The sequence below is a fragment of the Orcinus orca genome, chromosome 8 (genome assembly GCF_937001465.1).
Source record: "Orcinus orca chromosome 8, mOrcOrc1.1, whole genome shotgun sequence".
Classification (NCBI taxonomy): domain Eukaryota; kingdom Metazoa; phylum Chordata; class Mammalia; order Artiodactyla; family Delphinidae; genus Orcinus; species Orcinus orca.
This window is the reverse complement of record NC_064566.1, coordinates 5331598-5349430: the sequence shown is the minus strand read 5'-3', so window position 1 is coordinate 5349430 and position 17833 is coordinate 5331598. Positions and strand designations below refer to the sequence as shown.

The 17833-nt window shown below is 61.3% G+C and overlaps 2 protein-coding genes across 5 annotated transcripts; both read right to left on the bottom strand.

Moving 5' to 3' along the window:
• Positions 1-133: 133 nt before the first annotated feature.
• Positions 134-13458, bottom strand: PITPNM1 (phosphatidylinositol transfer protein membrane associated 1). 2 transcript variants are annotated; one of them, XM_004278020.4, is made up of 24 exons: positions 13259-13458; positions 12195-12313; positions 10486-10700; positions 10279-10400; positions 9851-10075; positions 8058-8384; positions 7885-7980; positions 7694-7801; positions 6913-6974; positions 6568-6818; positions 6061-6250; positions 5854-5961; positions 5460-5617; positions 5167-5372; positions 4543-4713; positions 3711-3875; positions 3334-3482; positions 3098-3208; positions 2556-2672; positions 2194-2342; positions 1958-2107; positions 1694-1877; positions 1271-1399; positions 134-637 (listed from the first exon to the last, which is right to left on the bottom strand). In XM_004278020.4, exons 2-24 carry the CDS (start codon positions 12270-12272, stop codon positions 374-376), a joined length of 3735 nt encoding a protein of 1244 aa, XP_004278068.1. In that variant the 5' UTR covers positions 12273-12313; positions 13259-13458; the 3' UTR covers positions 134-373. The 2 variants fall into 2 exon arrangements, with proteins under 2 accessions (XP_004278068.1, XP_033258293.1); XM_033402402.2 differs by lacking the exon at positions 13259-13458 and having other exon boundaries at positions 12195-12847.
• A 1148-nt stretch (positions 13459-14606) lies between these two features.
• CDK2AP2 (cyclin dependent kinase 2 associated protein 2) lies at positions 14607-16999 on the bottom strand. Of its 3 annotated transcripts, none has more exons than XM_004278022.3 (4): positions 16292-16999; positions 15886-15986; positions 15666-15798; positions 14607-15136 (listed from the first exon to the last, which is right to left on the bottom strand). In XM_004278022.3, exons 1-4 carry the CDS (start codon positions 16371-16373, stop codon positions 15069-15071), a joined length of 384 nt encoding a protein of 127 aa, XP_004278070.1. In that variant the 5' UTR covers positions 16374-16999; the 3' UTR covers positions 14607-15068. The 3 variants fall into 3 exon arrangements, with proteins under 3 accessions (XP_004278070.1, XP_012391530.1, XP_033258296.1); XM_012536076.3 differs by lacking the exon at positions 16292-16999 and adding an exon at positions 16150-16291; XM_033402405.2 differs by having other exon boundaries at positions 15886-16986.
• Between the last annotated feature and the right edge of the window lie 834 nt (positions 17000-17833).

The following is a 17833-nucleotide window of genomic DNA, read 5'->3' as shown; positions in this document are numbered from 1 at the left end:
CCCCAATCCTGGCCCTGTCCTCTGACCTGCTGCGTGACCCTGGGCACATCCTGACTCCTCTTTGCCCTTCAGCATCTCTCTTGAACTGGAAACTGGGGGCTGGGCTGCCCTGTGATGCCAAGCAGGCGGGCAATCAGGTGGGATGCAGGTGGTGTTTATTTTCATGGATTTACACACACTGGAAAAGCCTCTGGGCCCTTGCTGCTCCCTCCTCCCACCCCCAGGGCTGGGTCCCCCAACATGAAAGGGAACTAACACCGAGGGGCAAACAGAGATGCAGGATGTGGGGCTGGGGGCCCAGCCTTCCACATGCGGCCACGTGGGCCTCTCAAGTGTGTGAGTAAATAACCCAAGTCCAGCCACAGTTTGGGCCTCACTCTTCGCCGTCTAGCTTGAGGCTGATGCTTCGGGCCTTGCCTCGCGCCAGGGTGGTGGGTGGCGTCCCTGGGCCCTCCCGCTCTGCCTGGCTGGGGCCCCTCGAGCGAAGCAGCTGGCTCTGTTTTCGGAGGAAGTCCACAGGGGCAGCCCCGCCATAGCTGCTCTTGGCCAGGGCGGCCCTCGAGGGTCCCACGGGGGCATGAGGGTGGGAGCTGGCCTCCAGTTGGCCCAAGTGGGCCACATAGCCATCTGACAGGAACTGCGGGCAGAGGTGGGCAGGGATGAGGGGATGGCTGGTCTCAGGCCCACACGCTGCCCTCACCTGTCCTCCCCAGGGTCCTGGGCAGTGCTGGCTGCATTATAGGCCTGGCACAGCCTGACCAACCCCAGGCTGAGCCAGGGCACCTTTATTCCTGGCTCTGCCTCTCTCTGGGTCTCATCTTGAGTTTCCTCATCTGTAGAATGGGATTTTGGAGGGAAACAACAGCAACTAACGTTTAGCAAGCACTTGCTTTGCGCCCAGCCCCGTGCACGCTGATATGCAGTAAATCACGTGCTCTTCATGATAGCTGTTGAGGTCTGGTCCATCTTATCATTTCCATTTTGCAGACGAGAAATTGAGGCTCAGAAAGGTCAAGGCCTATGCCCAGGACCGTGCCAAAGTGGAACCAGTACTCAAGGTCTTGAGCATAGTATCAATCCTGGCCTGCCCAGCGCCTCCAAGCTGCTTGTGACCCCCATCCTAGGAGGAGCCCAGGTTCCCTGATGCCAGCCATCCTTCTCACAGCCGCCTGCCTTAGGTGCTTCCTAACACACGGGTGGTCCTTCCGGCCCAGACCCAGGCTCCCACTCCCCAGCTGGCTCACAGTCCCCACCTTCACTTGGTCCTCACCTGGCACTGCGCCTGGAGCTTCCGCACGGCGCGGCCCACGATGTAGGTCTGGCCCGGGGGTAGGCCCAGCGCCGCATATACGGCCACATCTTTGGGGGACCCGTAGCCGGCCACGATGTTCAGTTCCACCTGTGGCCAGAGAGGCCAATCAGCAGCCCCGGGGGGGTGGAGTCATGAGGCAGGGGGTGGGGTCTGGTGGGCATCCGGTTCAGAATGTTTCGGGTCGAGGCCATATGGTCTACCTCACCAGGTCTGGGTGGGGTCGGGACCAGCCGTATCTCTCTAGTTGGCCCCAAGGACAAGGGGCCCCTGGGACCACGAGGGCCTTGGCGGTCTGTTAGGTTCAGGGGCCGATGGGGGTGAGACCAGATGGGCCTCCTCCCGGGGCGACGGCGGGGACAGGACCCTCCCCAGTCGCCGCACCTCCTGCACCAGGCTCTGCAGAAACACCGCCTTCTGGCGCAGCGGGTCGTGGGTGAGGCCATCGCAGAAGGAGACTACGCCGTGGGGGAAGTTGTGCTGTGACAGCCAGGCCACCACGCGGTGCTTCTGCATGTCGGGCCGGCCCGTTACGTACACGATCAGGTAGCCCGCGTCCTGCCAGTGCCTGCAGGGTGGGGCGGCGGTCAGCTCCACGCGCCAGGGGTGGAGACCAGTCACCACGGCGAGCCGGGCGGCCGCTCCTACCTGACCACGTCCACGGCGCCGGCGCGCACCTTGGGGTCGCTGCCCATGATGGAGACGCTGGCGGTGAAGGAGCCGTCGATGCTGAACACCACGGCCTCTGTGCTGCGGGTCACGACCGTCAGGCAGCACTCAGCGTACGTGTGGTCGCCCCTACGGCCCAAGGGCTGCTTGAGCGACATAGGGGCGGGGCCCAGAGGAGCCCCACCCCGCAGAGGCCCGGCCCACCCCGCGCTCACCTGACCACCATGCGCACCGGGTAAACGCCGATACCCAGCGCACGCTCCACGGGCACCGGGAAGGTGAGGCGGCCCGAGCTGTTGGTGACCTCGGTGCCAAAGTGAATCCACTTGCCTGACAGCGGCTGCGTCATGATGTAGATGTCCACCTAGCAGGCAGAGGGGGCGAGAGGGTCCCCCTGACGCTGAGCGGAGGAGGGCCGAGGCGGGCCTGTTGTTGGGGGAGGACGGGGTTGGGGGCTCAACCTAGTGTGACTGGGAGCTATCCGTAGGACAGGAGGCAGCACCCGGACCTCCCGCTTGGGGCGAGTTCGGCCCGAGGGCGGCCGGTCTACCCGGGACTGAGGCCTCTGTGTCCTGACCTTCTCTCCGGTGAGCGTGACCACGTCCAAGGGCCCGTACATGAAGCGCCCGTTCAGCACCTGGGGGCGGCCCTCGCACACCACCGTGTCGCTCGCCCGGTGGTTGGAAGTGACGTTCTGGTGGGAGGAGACGGCGTGAGCCCGCAGCAAAGAGGTGACAGGGATGCGGGAGGTGCTGGTGAGGGGGACCCGCGCTCAGACTGGGGTGCTCGGCCTGGAGGAGACGGGGTCGCTGCGAGAGAGGGGCGAGGCCCGAGGGGTGGGCGCTTTTGCTGACCCCGATCTGAGGTCATGAGGGCCTCTGTGTGGAGGGCGGTTCCGAGGGGCCGGAGGCATGACAGGTTGGGGTGCAGAGGATGAGGAGGTGGCGGGATGGTTAAGGGAGGAGACCAGTTGGTACCCAGGGGCCGAGGCATGAGGAGGTGGGGCCAGGACCCAGGGTCAGCGGGCGGGATTGGACCCCGGAAGGTCTTGAGGGGCGGGGATCCTGGGGAGAGTAGGCAGGGCCTCGCTCTTGAGGGCTCGAGGGGCAGGGCACGTACCCGGATCTTGACTTGGGTGCGTTTGCGCTGCCACTTCTCCCTGGGGAAGGCTGGGCTGTAGATGGACGGCTCCTCGCACTCGGCCAGCTGTGGTTGCTCCTTCTCCATCACCTGCGAAGAATCGGACCAGCAAGGCCACGTGAAGGGGGGAAGGGTGCCTGGGGCTGCCCCTCCCCCAGCCCACGGCTCCCTATCATTGTCCGGTTCCCTCTCCCACCCCGCATCCCTGGGCCCACCTGGCGCAGGATGAAGGCCACCACATCCGCCGACTCCCAGTAGCTGGCGTGGAAGAGGTGGGGCAGCGAGACGGTGGGGAAGGCGGTGAGCGCCTCAGGGCAGTACAGCGAGTAGTCAATCCGCTTGGTCCCCCACCAGCGCTCCAGGACTGTACGGCCACGGTGGGCAGTGAGTCAGGGGTGGCCTCCCACCCCATGCCCACCCGTCTGGCCCCTAATGCTCTTCCCTCCCTCTTTTCTGCCAACCCTGCTGAGTCTGGAGTTGGGTGCTAGGGCGCACTCATTCCAGAGCAAACGCTTGGGGCATGGGTGTTTCAGCTGGGCTCTGAAGGTGGAATAAGTATTCCCTGCCCAGGCTGGGTGGCTGGCTGACTTACTCTTAACCACCTCACTGGTGGTGCTGGGGGCAGCTGGCTGGGCTGGCAGATCACTGCCTAGCTCACTGCCCTTCCAGAAGGCTCCGCTGGTAGAGGTGGGCGTTGAGGGCACCAACATCTCCAGCTCCTCCAGAAAGAGGCCTGAGTGGGTCTGCAGAGTGTCAGCTGTGGGTGGACGGGCGACCTCAGTGGCGGGCTGGGCCAGGCCACCTTCCTGTCTTCCCACCCAAGGTTCCAGGACAGCCTGGCCCCCATCCCTCCACCATCCCCCCTGCCAGCCCTCCCTGGTTGGGTCTTGGCTGGGGCTGAAGTGCCCCACATCTGGGTGGAGGTGAAGGGTGGGGGCATCCTCTCCTGTTAGCTCACCCCAACAGCCAGCCGCATTCCTGCCAGCATGACTGCCGCCACCACCTGGACCCAGGCCCACTTGTCTCATGGGGCCAAATGGCTACTCACTTGCATGCACATGAGTACACACCCCAAACCAATACACGAACACAAGTGCATGCGGAGACACAACGCATCCCTACACAGACCCAGCAGCCCCTCTCCCCGCCGGCGGTGGGCGGCTGCTCTCAGTGTCACCACCTCCTCCCTTCAGCCCAGTTGTCACCACTGCCCCCAACTTCTGGGCAGAGAATGTTAGAGGGTCTTGGGGATCCAGACTGCCCAAGGGGCCAGGGGAGGGCTCCCTGGTCCTGGGAGTGGTGACATGAGAGAGTACCAATGATGTGGGAACTACCTCATGTCTTCTTGGGAGAGGGGGGCCCACACCCATCCCTCACTGTTGGTGCCGTCCTCTTTCTCCCCTTTATCCTGGTTGGCGGCATACCCAGCAGCAGGGATGAGCCGTCTCCCAGGGGGAACTTCTGGTAGCGCGGCACAGCCAGTGGGGCGATGGCCTGGAACTTGGGGGCCAGCAGGGGCTCAAGGCGGGAGGCGCAGGGGTCGGCCGCATGGAAGAGGTTGTAGATCTGCTCACAGGCTGGCCGCATCTGGGCCACTGGTACCCAGAAGATAAAGGGGGGAGGGGATTCATCTGGGCATACTGGGAGGCAGGGGTTGTGGGAAGCGGCACCCTGACATGCTGTGTGACCCTGAACAAGCACTTCCCAGACTCTACTCCCTGGGAGGTCCCTGGGAGTGCTTAAAAGTGAGACAGGTCTCTCGGCTAAAAAGAGATCAGAGCCTTCGATTTGCTGATGTTCAAGATGAAGCGTTCCCCATGCCTGTTGGACCCCCTCTCATGAAAGCATCTGTGGGTATGCGTTCCTCCTGGTGCACTTTGGGACACTTGGCCTTGGCAAGTCCCTTCTTTCTGGGCCTCAGGTTTTCCCTCTCTAGCCAAGCCATTTATTTGTACAGTGGGGAATGGTATAAACACCCCCATTTCAGATGAAACAAAGAGGAGATGGGGGAGGGGCAGGTGAAGCCCACCCCCACCCTGAGAGCTCACCCTCCAACGTGGGCATCACGGTTTTCCGCAGAGCCAGCACCAGGCCCAGAGGGGAGCCAAAGAGGAAGAAGCCGGAGACCTTGAAGTCAAGGCGGGTGGCACTGGTGAGACCATCAGGAACCTCAGAGGCGGCAGCGGGTGGACAGGAGGCTGTGCTTGCCCGTCTGGGCTCCCCAGAGGAGGTGGCTGAGGGGACCGTCTGCAGGCTGGGGGAGGGCGGGAGGGTGCTCAGTGCTGCTGCTTCCGCAGCCCAGCACAAGCCCAGTTTGGGGTTGATGGGGCAGGAATGTCACCTGTTTTGAGAGCCCTCGGGCTCAGGACTGGCCATGTCGCTGTGGGTGTGCTGGGCAGGCAGCACTGAGGGCTCTGGGCTGGCCCGGCCCAGTCCCTCCACCCCATCTGCCAGGGGATCCCGCACTGGGCCAACCTCCGGGGAGAGCAGCTCATTGTTCTAGACGGAATAGGGGACAGAAACAGCCTTAGGACTGGAGACAGTCGATTTCTACTTATTTGGAAGTGAGGAAAGAGGCTTGGGGGTTGGGCAGGGACTTAAACAAAGAGTAGAGCCCCAGAGGAGGTGGAATGAGGCAGCAGGGGACAGGCCGGAGAGAGGTCATATTCCAGGGGCAGAGAACTAGAGCCGGGGAGACACCGGCCTCCTGGGGAGGCAGGTCCAGCCACACTGACCGTGCTTCCGCGGCGGCTGCTGCTGCGGCTCCCAGTGCCCGCGCTGGCGCTGTGGCAGAGTGCGTCAAAGCCCAGGATTCCACCGACGCCATCCCCAATCAGCACCACCTGGGTGGAAGGGCAGCGCCATCAGGAGGGGCTGCAGCGGAGGCAGGAGGATGGGGGGTTCCCGCAGCAAGTTCCCTGGGAACATCCCTAACTCCTGACCTGCCCGCAGAAGCCGACACCCTCAGACGAGCGCAGGAAGGCGGCGTAGGCCTGGTTAGTGCGGGCAATGACAGTGGCCACAGTGCCCTGGTATCGGGAGGATGAGGTGGCCAGCAACGGCAGGGCAGCCAGTGGAATGTGGTCCTGGGAGCGGGACAGGCTGTCACCGTCATGGCTGTAGGGGCTCAGGCTGTAGGAGGAGGGGGTATAATGGATGGGTGGGGGCCCTCCAGGCCCTCCACTGCCCCCTCTAAGTCCCCTTGACCTGTTGGCAAGTCCTAGCACTGGAGGGCCTTTGTGGGGACCGTCAGTATCCCAGAGGCCTTTGTGATGGAGCCATTGACTAGAAACTGAAATCCAGCTGGGTAGGTGACTAGCCCAGGTGTTTGGCTTCCTGGCCTCCTCCCCCTCCCCCCATGGGGCCTCTCTGGTCTCAGGAGCCCCCAAGTGGCTGTCCACACCTTGGGGACCCTGTGTGTCCCCCACCCTCCCATCCCTGACCAGTACTTGGAGACAAGGGCATAGGCAGCGGCGCAGATGGGTGGGCAGGGCACCAGGCGCAGCGCCACGTGGCCCAGGGCCTCGGGGAAATGGACGCGGGTGATGGCCTCGAAGGCCAGGCTTAGCGTCTGCACATCCGCCTGCTTGGAGCTGGTGTCTCCAGGGCCTGAGTCTAGGATGTTGCCGCTGTGCAGGATGAGGAAGAGGGCGTGGACTGCGCATGTCTCCGCCCCCAGTTCCCCCGCTCCATCCGGGCCCTGCGGGGCACAGGGGGGGGTGCCAGGGATGTCAGAGCAGTGGCCTGGCCGGTGGGTGGGCAGAATGAGACGCGGGGTGGCTGACCATACTCACTTCTGGGTCCCTGGGTGCTCGGGCCCCGTCCCCGATATCTTTGGTGGACTCGGTTCCAGGGTCTGCAGGATAGGGAAAGCCAGTGAAGGGGACTGAGGGGTCTGTGGGGATCCCCTCATCTGGTACTTCAGGTACCCCTGCTCTGCTGTCTGCCTGAGCACCCGCCCTCGCCCCCCATCTTCCTCTGACCTTCTCCTCTCACCCGACTCTCCCAGGTCATTTCACGTTTCTGCGTCTTTGCACATGGCCAGTCCTGCTGCTGACAGGCATGCGTCTCCGCACAAGCCCTGTTTGCCTGGAAAATTCCTTCTAATCCTGCCCTGTCCAATATGGTAGCCACTAGTCACATGTGCCTACTTAAACTGAAATGAATTAAAATAACAATACCAATTTCAGTTCCTCAGTCCCACTCGCCACATTTCAAGTACTTGTTAGCCACATGTGGCTAGTGGCTAGAACATTTCCATCATCTCAGAAAGTTCTTTTGGACAGAGCTCGTCCAATCCTTCAAAATCCAGCTTAGACATCACCTCCCACGTGAAGCCTTCCTGGACTCCGAATGAATTCCTCCATTCTCTGTGCTGTGTCTGAACCCTGAATACACGCCCCACATCCATCCATCCACCCATTATCTGCTCATTACTCGTCTGTGTATTTAATGAGCACCCTTTCTGGACTGACATTCATCTCAGGACCCCATTAAACTTAGGAATGAGTTGTTCTCCAAGTCCCCACCGCATACGGAGTGCTGGTGGCTGGCAACTGGATGTGGGATCTTTACCTGGCGCCCCTTCTGCCTCCACGGGGCAGGCAAAGGCGTCGATGAAGTCATTGGAGTTCCACTTGGTCATCTCCTTGGGGAAAACCTCGTCACTGTCCGAGAAACCTTCTGAAGGGACGAAGGGCTGCGTCATGGTTTGGCGGGAGCTGCTCAGGGACCCCCCCTTCCCCTAACAGGTCTGGGGTGCTGACCGTGGGCATCAAAGAACTCCTCCTCAGAGCTGTTCTCAGAGTCTCGGGCGATGTTCTGCATGCGCCACTCGGACAGAGTCTGGGGAGACACGCCCCCTGCAGGGCCACATTGGCCTCAGCCTGGGAGTCCAGCCTGAGGGCCGCTCCCTCCCGCCCCTCTGCCTCAGCCTCACCTCCATGCTGGGACGAGTAGGAGGAACGGGAGGACGAGGACCACTGCTTGCCGAAGCTGGCATCGGGCGAGGCATCGGGGCCTGGGGGCACCTCGGGCCCATCGGGGGTGCCAGCACGGCTGGCCCCAGCCCGGGCCTCAGTGCTTGGCTTCCCGGGGGGCTGGGCCTCGGGCCCCTCACTGCCTGTGTTGCACTTGGCCATGCGCTGTGCCAGCATGCGGGCGGTCTCTTCCTCCAGTGCCCGGATGTCAGCCATGCTCAGCTCTGTCCACTCGTCCTGCCAGCACCAGGCCTGGCGGTGGGCCCGCAGCATCACCCGACGCAGACCTGTAGGCGCCCAGGCATCAAAGCCATGCCCTCCCCACCCACACGCCCCAGCCCCGAGTTTCCCTGCCACTGCAGCCACATGCCCAGCCCGTGAGTTCAGGTAATGGCTCCCCTGGGCACACCACCCACCCAGGGCCACAAAGTATGGCAGGGTGAGCACTGTCCGGGAGATGGGAGTGGAAACTGGCATTTGTCTTCCTGCCCCACCTCCCTCCCTGCCCACTGCCTCTTTTATCCCTCTGGACACCCCAACTCTGAGCGCTGAGCCCACCCCGACACCCTGGGAAGCTGGGAGCAATGTTTGTTCTTTCAGCTGGCTTCCTGCTGATTTCTTCACAAGAGTTAACAATTAAGGCGTTGATAGTTAATGAAATTGTTGATGGTTAATGAAGGTGTTAAGAGTTAATGGAAGTGTTGGCACTTAATGAAGCAAAACATGATACCCATTCTGGGATATTTTCATCCTAAGCAGAGGACTAAAGTTAGAGACTTCAATATCTAGGAAATAAAGTCATAATGATTGAATTATTGTTATAAACTTCTGGAAGGAAATACACCAGAATCTTAATAGTGGTTATATGTGGGTGAGTTTCATTTTTCTAATTTGTGCTTTTTGGCATTTTTCCAAATTTAAGATACGGTGCCTGTATTACTCTCTGAGTTAAATTTCCTCATCTGTAAAATGGGAATAATAATTGTCCTTACCTTGAGGGGTGTTGGGGGTGTTAAAGGAGATCTTGCATGGGAAGTGATTAGCAGAGAATTGGGCATGTGGTGATCAATATTAGCTTTTTACTATCTGGCCCAACCTCTTCCTCATTTACAGAAGGGAAAATTAAGGCGCAGAGATGGGAAGTAGCTCCCTGGAGGAGAGTTTCCATGAGGGTCCGTGGTGGAATGGAACCCAGGTCCCTGGACACCCCCATCCTTCTACCTGCAGGTAGTCTACCCTCAGACCTGGGAGGTGGGGCAGGGCTGAGCCACAGGAATTGTGGGGTTAGTTTTAGGGGGGGCATGAAACAGGGCCTCCTGGATAACAGGGCCAAAGGATGGGACTCGGAGAGAGCGACAGAGTCACAGCTTTGGCCTGCACTCCTTAGCGTGTTGCAGGTTAGAGCTGGTGACCCGCCTGAGAGCCTCTAAGTCTCGCTTGACCCACAGAACACTGGAGAGTCTTAGAATTTTAATGGATGAGAAGCAGCATCTCTGAATGTCAGAACCGGCATGGACCTCAGAGATCACGTTGTCAGCTCCTTGCCCGCCTGACTCTCACCTGTACCTCATGGCTAGGCTCCCCCAACCCCTAGCTAGGCTGTGCGGCTCCCCTCTGCCTCAGTGCGCACCACATCAAACGGAAATGACGGCTTTATGTTTCTGTGTCCCCAGTAGACTGAGAGCATCCCTGGCTCAAACGCGCGGCCTGGTGCATGCCGAGTAAATAGAACCTCGCAAGGCTGGGCGCTCACCGACATCGTGGATGAACTGCTCAATCTTGGCCTGCATGCCCCAGTAGCGGAACTCAACCTTGCACAGCTTATAGGCGCACATGAGGGGCCCCGTCTGGGCTGCTGTGCGTGTCCAGTCATCAGCCAGTGGTCCTCGGCCTGTCTTGGCCGAGCGGTACAGCCGGGGGTCTTCTTCTGCTTTGTACTCGCCTGGGGCCACTGCATCCCGCACAATGTCGATGGTATCTGGGGGGGTTCCGGCAGCGCTGAGCAACAGCAGCCCCCTCCGGCCCCTGCCACTCCTCCCCCACCTCGGGATTGGGGGGGCAACTTTCCATGCACAGGAAGCCTAGACCGGGAGAGAGCTGGGACTTGTCAGAGGCCGCCTGTTGAGGTGGCAGGTGTCCTGAGAGGGGCTCCACGGTCCCCCCGCTGGCTCCAGGCCTCACCCAGGATGCGCTGTCTCCGCTCAGCCCCACTCAGGTTGAAGACATTCGGCTGCTGCCCCCCATCAGGCAGGTAATAGGTCTCTATTTCAATGGAGAATTTCTCCACAAAGGGGCAGGTGTACCTGGGCAGAGGGTGGGGGTGAGGGTCACGGCTGTGCCCACCAGTGCTGTTCCCCTCCTGGCCCCAGACCTGCCCCACCCACTCACCGGGTGCGGGTGTAGGGATAGGCATTCCAGGATTCCTCCTCCACCTGCAGGGCGGCCTTGGGCAGCAGTGCCCGGAACCAGCCTGGGATGTGGGAGCCCACGTGGTACACCTTGTGTGTGTACTGCCCACTGCCACCGGGCCCATCCGTGTAGGGCCGGTTGGCCAGGATCTCCACGCCACTGCCCTCACCACTTGACTCTTCTCGGCTCTTTTTCTGCAGCCCAGGGCAAGAGTAGAACGGGCAGCTCAGCCCCAGATCAGCTCCTGGGATGGGATCCCAAGCTAGACCTGGTCCCCTGTGTAGCTCTGAGGCCCTAGTCCCAGCCGTTCTAACTCTCTGAAACCTGACCCTGGTCCCCTGTAGCTCCTGGGGTCAGGATTACAGCCGCTGTCCAGTCCCCTATGGGGTTCTGCAAGCCAGGACTCATTCAGTCATTCAAGTATTTGTTGTCTGCTCTATTCCAGACATTGTTTGGGATTATGTTAATTGCGATCTGTTGATGTACAGAACACAGACCCCTGCCTGCCCCTGTGCAACGTATGTTCCAGTGGAGGGAGATAGATAACAGACAGAAAACAAAAAAAAGCAAATTAGAAGGTGCTAAGTGCTGTGGTAAAAAGAAAGCACAGAATAGGGTAAAGGGGATAGGGCTGGGGGTTGCAATTTTGATGGGATGGTCAGGGAAGGCCTCGTTGAGAAGATAACATGACCTTGATCTGAAGATGACGTGGGGGAAGGGAGGGTGCTGAGCAGGTGTGAGGTGGGGGCACTATTGGAGGCAGAGGGGAAGCCAGTGTAAGCTCCGGAGGTGGGCGCATGCTGCGTGTGCTGCCGGCAAGGGGCCAGGGTGGGTGGGCTGGAAGAATCCAGGAGAGTAAAAGGGGCCCCCACCTTTCTAGGACCCCAACACCAGCTCCTGCCACACCCCTCACAGTTGGACAGCACTCAGATCCCGTCCTTACATAGCTCTGGAGTTTGAACCTGGACCACTTAACCCTCTGAGGCCAGATCCCGGCCCCCTTGCCTGCTCAGACTCTGGTCCCACATTTCTGGGGAGCACGTCTGGAACGGGCACCAACCCTCTCCCCTCCCTGAGAGCCTTCTCTGGCTCATTCTTCCCGACGTCCAGGGCCAGACCTCTACCCCCTTCCTCTTAGCCCAGACCTCAGCATCTGGGGTCCCTGCCTGCTCCTCTCTATGACAGATTTGGGGCCTGCTCCTCAGCCCATCTCCCTGACCGCCTGGGGCTGCCGAGGTCCTGCCAAGGCCCTCTGGGAACCCCTCCCAGTCTTTCCCTACCACCTGGGACCTGCTCCTCACTTTCTGCCTCCCGCTCCTTTGCATCCTCATGCGCTCCTTTGCTTACTCCCAAAGGATTACACATTCTAAGGAGGATTAAAGGAGGTCAGATGGGGGCTGAGCACCCAGGAGGGGCTGGGCACTTGGGGTGGGGAGGCACCACTAGGCCCTTCTGCCGCTCTTCCCACAGACTTTAACCACCACCACCCCTCCCCCACATCCGACCAGGAAAGCTCTCTCTCCTCCTCTGGCCTGAGCCCTTCCAAGCCCCAGAGCGGGACTGGAGGGGGATTGAGCTGGGCCCGGCCCCTGGTCCCAGGTGCGGCCTGCGCGCTCCTGCGGACACCCAACATGAAGCATACCTCCCCCCATCCCGCGCCTTGGTCGCCTACTTCCCACCGCCCTCACCTGGATCATGTAGAGCTGGGCCACCTGGTACTCGTCCAGGCTCATGGGCAGCAGAATGTGGTACTCCTTGATGAGCATCCTGAAGGCGCTCGGCCGGCGGTGCGCGGCCTCCGCTCCCGCTGGCGCAGGACACCGCGCGGCCGTCAGTGCGGGGCGGCGGCGGCGCGCGGCCCCGAGCCCTGCGCGAGGGCCGAGGGGCTCGGGCCCGGCGACCCCATGCCCGGGCTCGCCGCAGGGGAGGCAGAGGCGAGCCCAGCTCTGCAGCCAGCGCCGCGGGGGGCCGGGAGCCTCGGCGAGGCTGAGCGCTGACCTCTTTTCCGCGCAGCCCCCGCCCCCCGCCCGCCCATCGCCACGGCAACCGCGCGCTGACGCTGGCCCCCCGGAGCCGCGGGCTCAGGCCGGCGGGCTGGCTGGCCAGCCTTGCCTCTTCGGCCGCGTCCGCGTCCTAGCCCCTCGGAACGGCATCCCTCAGGGACCCGCCCCCAGGAACCCCCGGGCCCCTCCTTCCGGGCCCGCCTTCCACAACCGGCCCCTCGGGGCCCGCCCATTGCATCCCTTTCCCCGAGTCGGTCCCGTGTCCCCCACTCTTGGACGTCCACTTAGAACCTTGTCCCCTGGGGTGTCTCTATGCGGAGCAGCCCCGTGCACCCCTCCTCAGCATCTCTGTCAGCGTTCCCCACCCCCCGCCCCCAAACCTACCTTCAAAGACCAGATAACTAACACCTCCGGCCGCTAGACCTGCCTTCCCCACCCTGGCCGGCAGCCCAGTCCCCAACTCTCCCCTTCCCAGCATCCTTTCTGGACCCCCGGCACTTGTCTACGCAGCCGCCCCAACATCCTTCCCGAGGGCTGACCCCTCTTCGGGCTGAGGCAGAAGTATCCCACGGGCCCCCGCCCTGAGAGACCCCCTCCGTCCACCTGCGCCCCGGTTTCGCCGCAGCCCCTACCTACACCTCGCACCCACTGAGCAGGCGAGAGGCCCCCGTTGTCTCCACTTCCTTCCACTCCCCGGCGTCCCCGTCCCCCGCCGTGCTCTTGGCCCGCCCGCCAACGTCCCGGCTCACCTCTAGTTTAGGGCGGGCGCCCCTCACCCGTTACGGGCTGGGGCGGACGGGCGGCGGGTCAGAGCCCCCAGCGCCCCGAGCCCCGGCCTCGGATTCCAGCGGTGGCCGGACCCCCTGGAGGCGAAGCGCGGGCCCATGGCCCCGACCTTCCTCCAGGTCTGCCCGCCGGTGCCCCTGCTGTCCCTCCCCGTCGCCCGCCGCGTCACTGCGGCCGCCCCGCCTCCTTCCTGGGCCCGGCGGCCCTCCCCGCCACCCGGGCCGGGTCCGGGCAGCCCCGCCCGCGGCGGAGGAGGGCGGCCCCATTCTTCCTTCCCCTAGGCGGCGGGGGAAGAAGAGGCCCTTCTCCACAGGCTGGCGCTTCTCAGTCCCGCTGTATTCTTTGGGATCCCCAGAGCACTCTGGGTTCCCACCTCCACCCTGGCCCAGCCCTCCTGTGTGCTATGGAAATATGACAGAGTCCCATTCCCAACTTCCCAGGCCCTTGGATCCTGAGGCCCAGGGCGGGGGAAATGCCTCCCCGTCCAAAGTGCAGCCAGAAGCTGGTCTCTGACTTGCCTCTACCTAGCTGGTGCGGTTCCAGTGCCCCAGACCTCTAGGGTCATTCTGCCACACACACAGGCAGAGGCCTGCAGTCACTCCAAATCTTTGCGCTAGTCCCTGAATGGGGACCCGTGGCTTTCCCCACCTATATCTTCCGGGTCCACAGTCTGGTCAATGGCCACCAGATCCTGCGCAAAGGCTGAGACAGCCTAGGGTTGGGCTCGTGGGACCACACCCCGTCAGCTACAAGGCACTGGGACAGTGTATGGCAGCACCGAGCTGGGTCTCACCCATGTTGGAAACCAGTTCTCCCTGACTGTTTCTCAGGTCCTGTGGGGAGGGAAGCAGCAATGCTCCCTTTCTTTCCTCTCTGAGGACTCAGAGATGGGGTGTATTCAGAGCCTCCAGGGCTGATTCCGAGCTTAGGATGTTAGGGCATTAAGGCATGTGAGGGTGTGGCTTAAGTGAACTGGCATTTCCACCAGCTAGGCACTGCTAGTCCAGGGAAAGAACCCTCTAGGCTCAGGCTGGAGACAGTGCCCTCCAGCCGTGGAGGCAGCCAAGGCCCTGCGCTGCCCCCTGGTGGCATCACGTGAAGGAGGGCAGGGCGCTCGGCTACTGGAGCGCAACCCTTTCCACTACTTACAGCTGGAAGGCTAAGGGCCAGAGAAGGGCAGGGTTCCACTCAAGGTCAATGGACAGTGGAGGCAAGGCAAAGCCAGGCTCCGTGGGCCTCTCTCCCACCCACTGCACCCCACCTTCCGCCCATCCAGGCTTAGCAAAAGCACCAGACTCAAAAACTACGAGCTGAGAGAACAACTCCAAATTATCTTTTATTCATACAAAAAGGGCATATTTAGCAAAAGACACACTGAGAAAAGAGTCGCCACGGCCCAGGAGACAGGGCAGGGAGGCGACAGGCCTTCTGAGGCCCTGCTGGGGAGGAGGGGTCTGGGAAAAGTGGTGAGAAGTCCTGGGTAAGTGCTGAGTGGTGGGGGCCACAGAAAGGAGGAAGCTCCAGTTGGATCAACACTGTTGGCAGGTCATGGGTGGGATTCACAGTGACCTCGCTGCTAACTCTTTTGGGGGTTTCCAGTTAGTGCTGCCGACTGGAGCGAGAGCCGCCCACTGGTTCCTGGAGGGCACCCACCAAAGGACACAGAACAGGAAGCCCAGGATGGGAAGTGCAACTCGGGGTGAAGGCCAGGGAGAAGCAGGTGCTCTGCAGTGGCCAGGAAAGGTCCAGATGCTGAGGCGGAGTCGAGTCCTGTTACGTGCGGGCATTCCGCTCTGTCTCTGCCAGGCACTCTCTGACTAGCGCCCGGGCATGGATGATGCCTGGGGTGTGGATGCGGAAGTAACATACAGGATCTCAGCGACCCTCCAAGTCCCAAGTTCACCCGCCAGTGAAAAACACCCTCCCTCTCCATCCCCTTCCCTTTCAGTAAAAGGGACTATAATCTAATGAGGGGCTGGATGAGATTAGAGGTTTAGAGGTTAATCCTCAAATATGCCCTGTTGAAATACAAACTCCCAGGTCCTTCCCTGGAAATTAACTCAATGTCAATTCAATTTAAAACGCCTCTCTGGGGGACTTCCCTGGTGGTCCTGTGGTTAAGACTCCACGCTCCCAATGCAGGGGGCATGGGTTCGATCTCTGGTCGGGGAACTAAGATCTCGCATGCTTTATGGCGTGGCCAAAAAAACACACAAAAAAACCCAAAAAACCCCGCCACTCTGGATAGTGATCCTGGCCCGAGTCCAGGCTTGGCTCAGGTGGCCTCCAGATGTCTTTCCTTCCCTACCTAGTGAAGCACTGTCCAGTGTTTGTCTCCCGGGCAGGGGCGGTGGGCCTGGCCTCACTTACCTCTCTTCAGGCGCTCCATGGCGCTCTTGCTACCAGCATAGGTGGGCCGGATCTCTTTGCCCATCTCCTCTATGACCGACAGCAGGTCGGTGTAAGTGCTCTGGGAGCCCTGGGCGCCAGGTGGTTTCATTGCCTATGTCAAAAGAGAACAGGGCAGTGAGCTCAGGCCAAGAAGGGGCCCCCAGTCCCCGTCCATAGGCAATCCCTCGGCTCCACTCACCTGCACATAGCCCATGGAGGGCGGTCCAAAGTCGTTAAACAGTGGTCTGAAAGGGGCAGCGGCTCCTGGCACCGAGCCCGACGGCGATGGGACACTTCCGGCTGCAACATGCGCCAGTAAGAGGTCAGCGTGGGGCAGGGACGCCTCGCCCCGACGTTCCAAGCCCCGGACCAGATTCGCCCGATTCCCTCCAAAGGGCTTCATTCCAGGCTGCTAAACTTCAGGACAAACCCCTCCCCCTGCGCTTCACCAACAAGCCCTTACGTGACCACGCCCACTTCACAGGCCAGCGAACTGAGGCTCAGCGAGGGTAGGCGGCAGGCCCAGTATTGCAGAACTCAGGCCGTCTTCTCTTCGAGACCTCGACCGCCCGGGCAGGCAAGCAGGGGTGGAGCTGGATCCTCACCTGTAGGGACCGGGGTGCCGGGCCCAGGGGTGCTGGAGCCGGGGGTGCTGCTGGGGGCGGGGGCGATGGGTTTGTAGGACATCCCCAACTCCTGGGTGCGGCAGACGCCGGCCGGCCGCTCCTCCCGGGTTGGCTGCCTGGCCGCTCAGCCGCGCTCTGATTGGCAAGCCGGCAGCACGCCCCTGGTAAATAGAGCTCAGGCCGGAAGGGCGGGCGGGCACGAACGCTCCTTCACTCCCGATTGGCGCGCGAAGATGTCACTCGGGCCTTCTCATTGGCCGAGACCGGCCCCAACAGGCCGCAACCGCTGCTGATTGGTCTCCGCCTTCCGGACCTCGCACCTGTCTGCTTCGGATTGGGCGGTGGCCGACGCCCTCCGCAATTGGCGAGTTCGCGGCCCGGGCCGGCGCGCTCTCAATCCGATTAGTCCCAAAACCCGAGAGGCGGGGCCTCGGAAGCCTGGACCTGGGTCTGGTCCACCGCGGTTCGCGCCGAGCCGGGCTTCCCGGGCTTGGGTGCCGCCCTCGCGCCTCACTCACGTTGCTTCGTACGTCAGCTTCCCGCTGCCCGGTCCCGGTCCAGCTGGGCTGCTGTCGCCAGCGCCGCCGCCGTCGCCGCCGCCGCGCGCGCGCGCGCGCGCGCCTTTCCTCAGCTCTGAGTGCCGGAGGACGCAGGGCTTTGACGTTCCCAACCCTGCGCCCCACCCCGTGCGCTTTTACGTCACCTTTCACCGGTTCAGCAACCTGTCCTCGATCGGCGCATGCGCCCTCCTGAGGCCTCCGTCTGTTCCCATGGCAACGGGTCCGTCACCAACGCTGTTGATGCGCCTCTTCCTCCCAATTGCCTGGACCTCGGGTCTAGGCTGGTGTAAGGTCCAAGGGCGACCTCAAAGGCTCCTCAACCTGCACCCCACCCCCCACCCCACTAAGGCCCCACGCCGGTGCCTCATAATGACAATAGCAGGAACAGCTAACCTTGAATACTAAACTGCATGCCGGGCCCTGTACCATGCGCCGTCCTGGATCATGGACTACAGCACCATCTGGAGTCAGACTGACTTCGAATGTCACACCACCTCAGCTAGCGATTTGCCCTTGGGCAAGTTACCTCAATAGGCCTCAGCTTCCCCGTCTGTAAAATGGGGACGCTAATAATAACTATCTCTTAGGGTTGTTGTGTGGATTAAGTGAATATTCATAAAGTGCTTACTGTTTCATTCTCCTCTTAAGCATTTGTCAAAGAGTGAGCTTCAATCACGAACATTTTTTTAATGATTTAAAAAATCATTTAGGAGGTCAGGGGATCCCAGGGTGGAATGCAGAATATGACAAAAGAATCAAACTGTATCACAAATGTATGAAACAGCTTCAGTGAAGGGAGTGGGGGAATAAGGTGCTAGTCTGAAAATGAGTGGTGTCTGTAAGAAAAAGACTAAAAGTACTGCACATAAGCACTGGACCCTAGTTGATGACGTGGTTTCCCATGGGGGTACGGGTTAACAATTCGGAAACCACTACACATGTACACTGGAATCAAAAATTA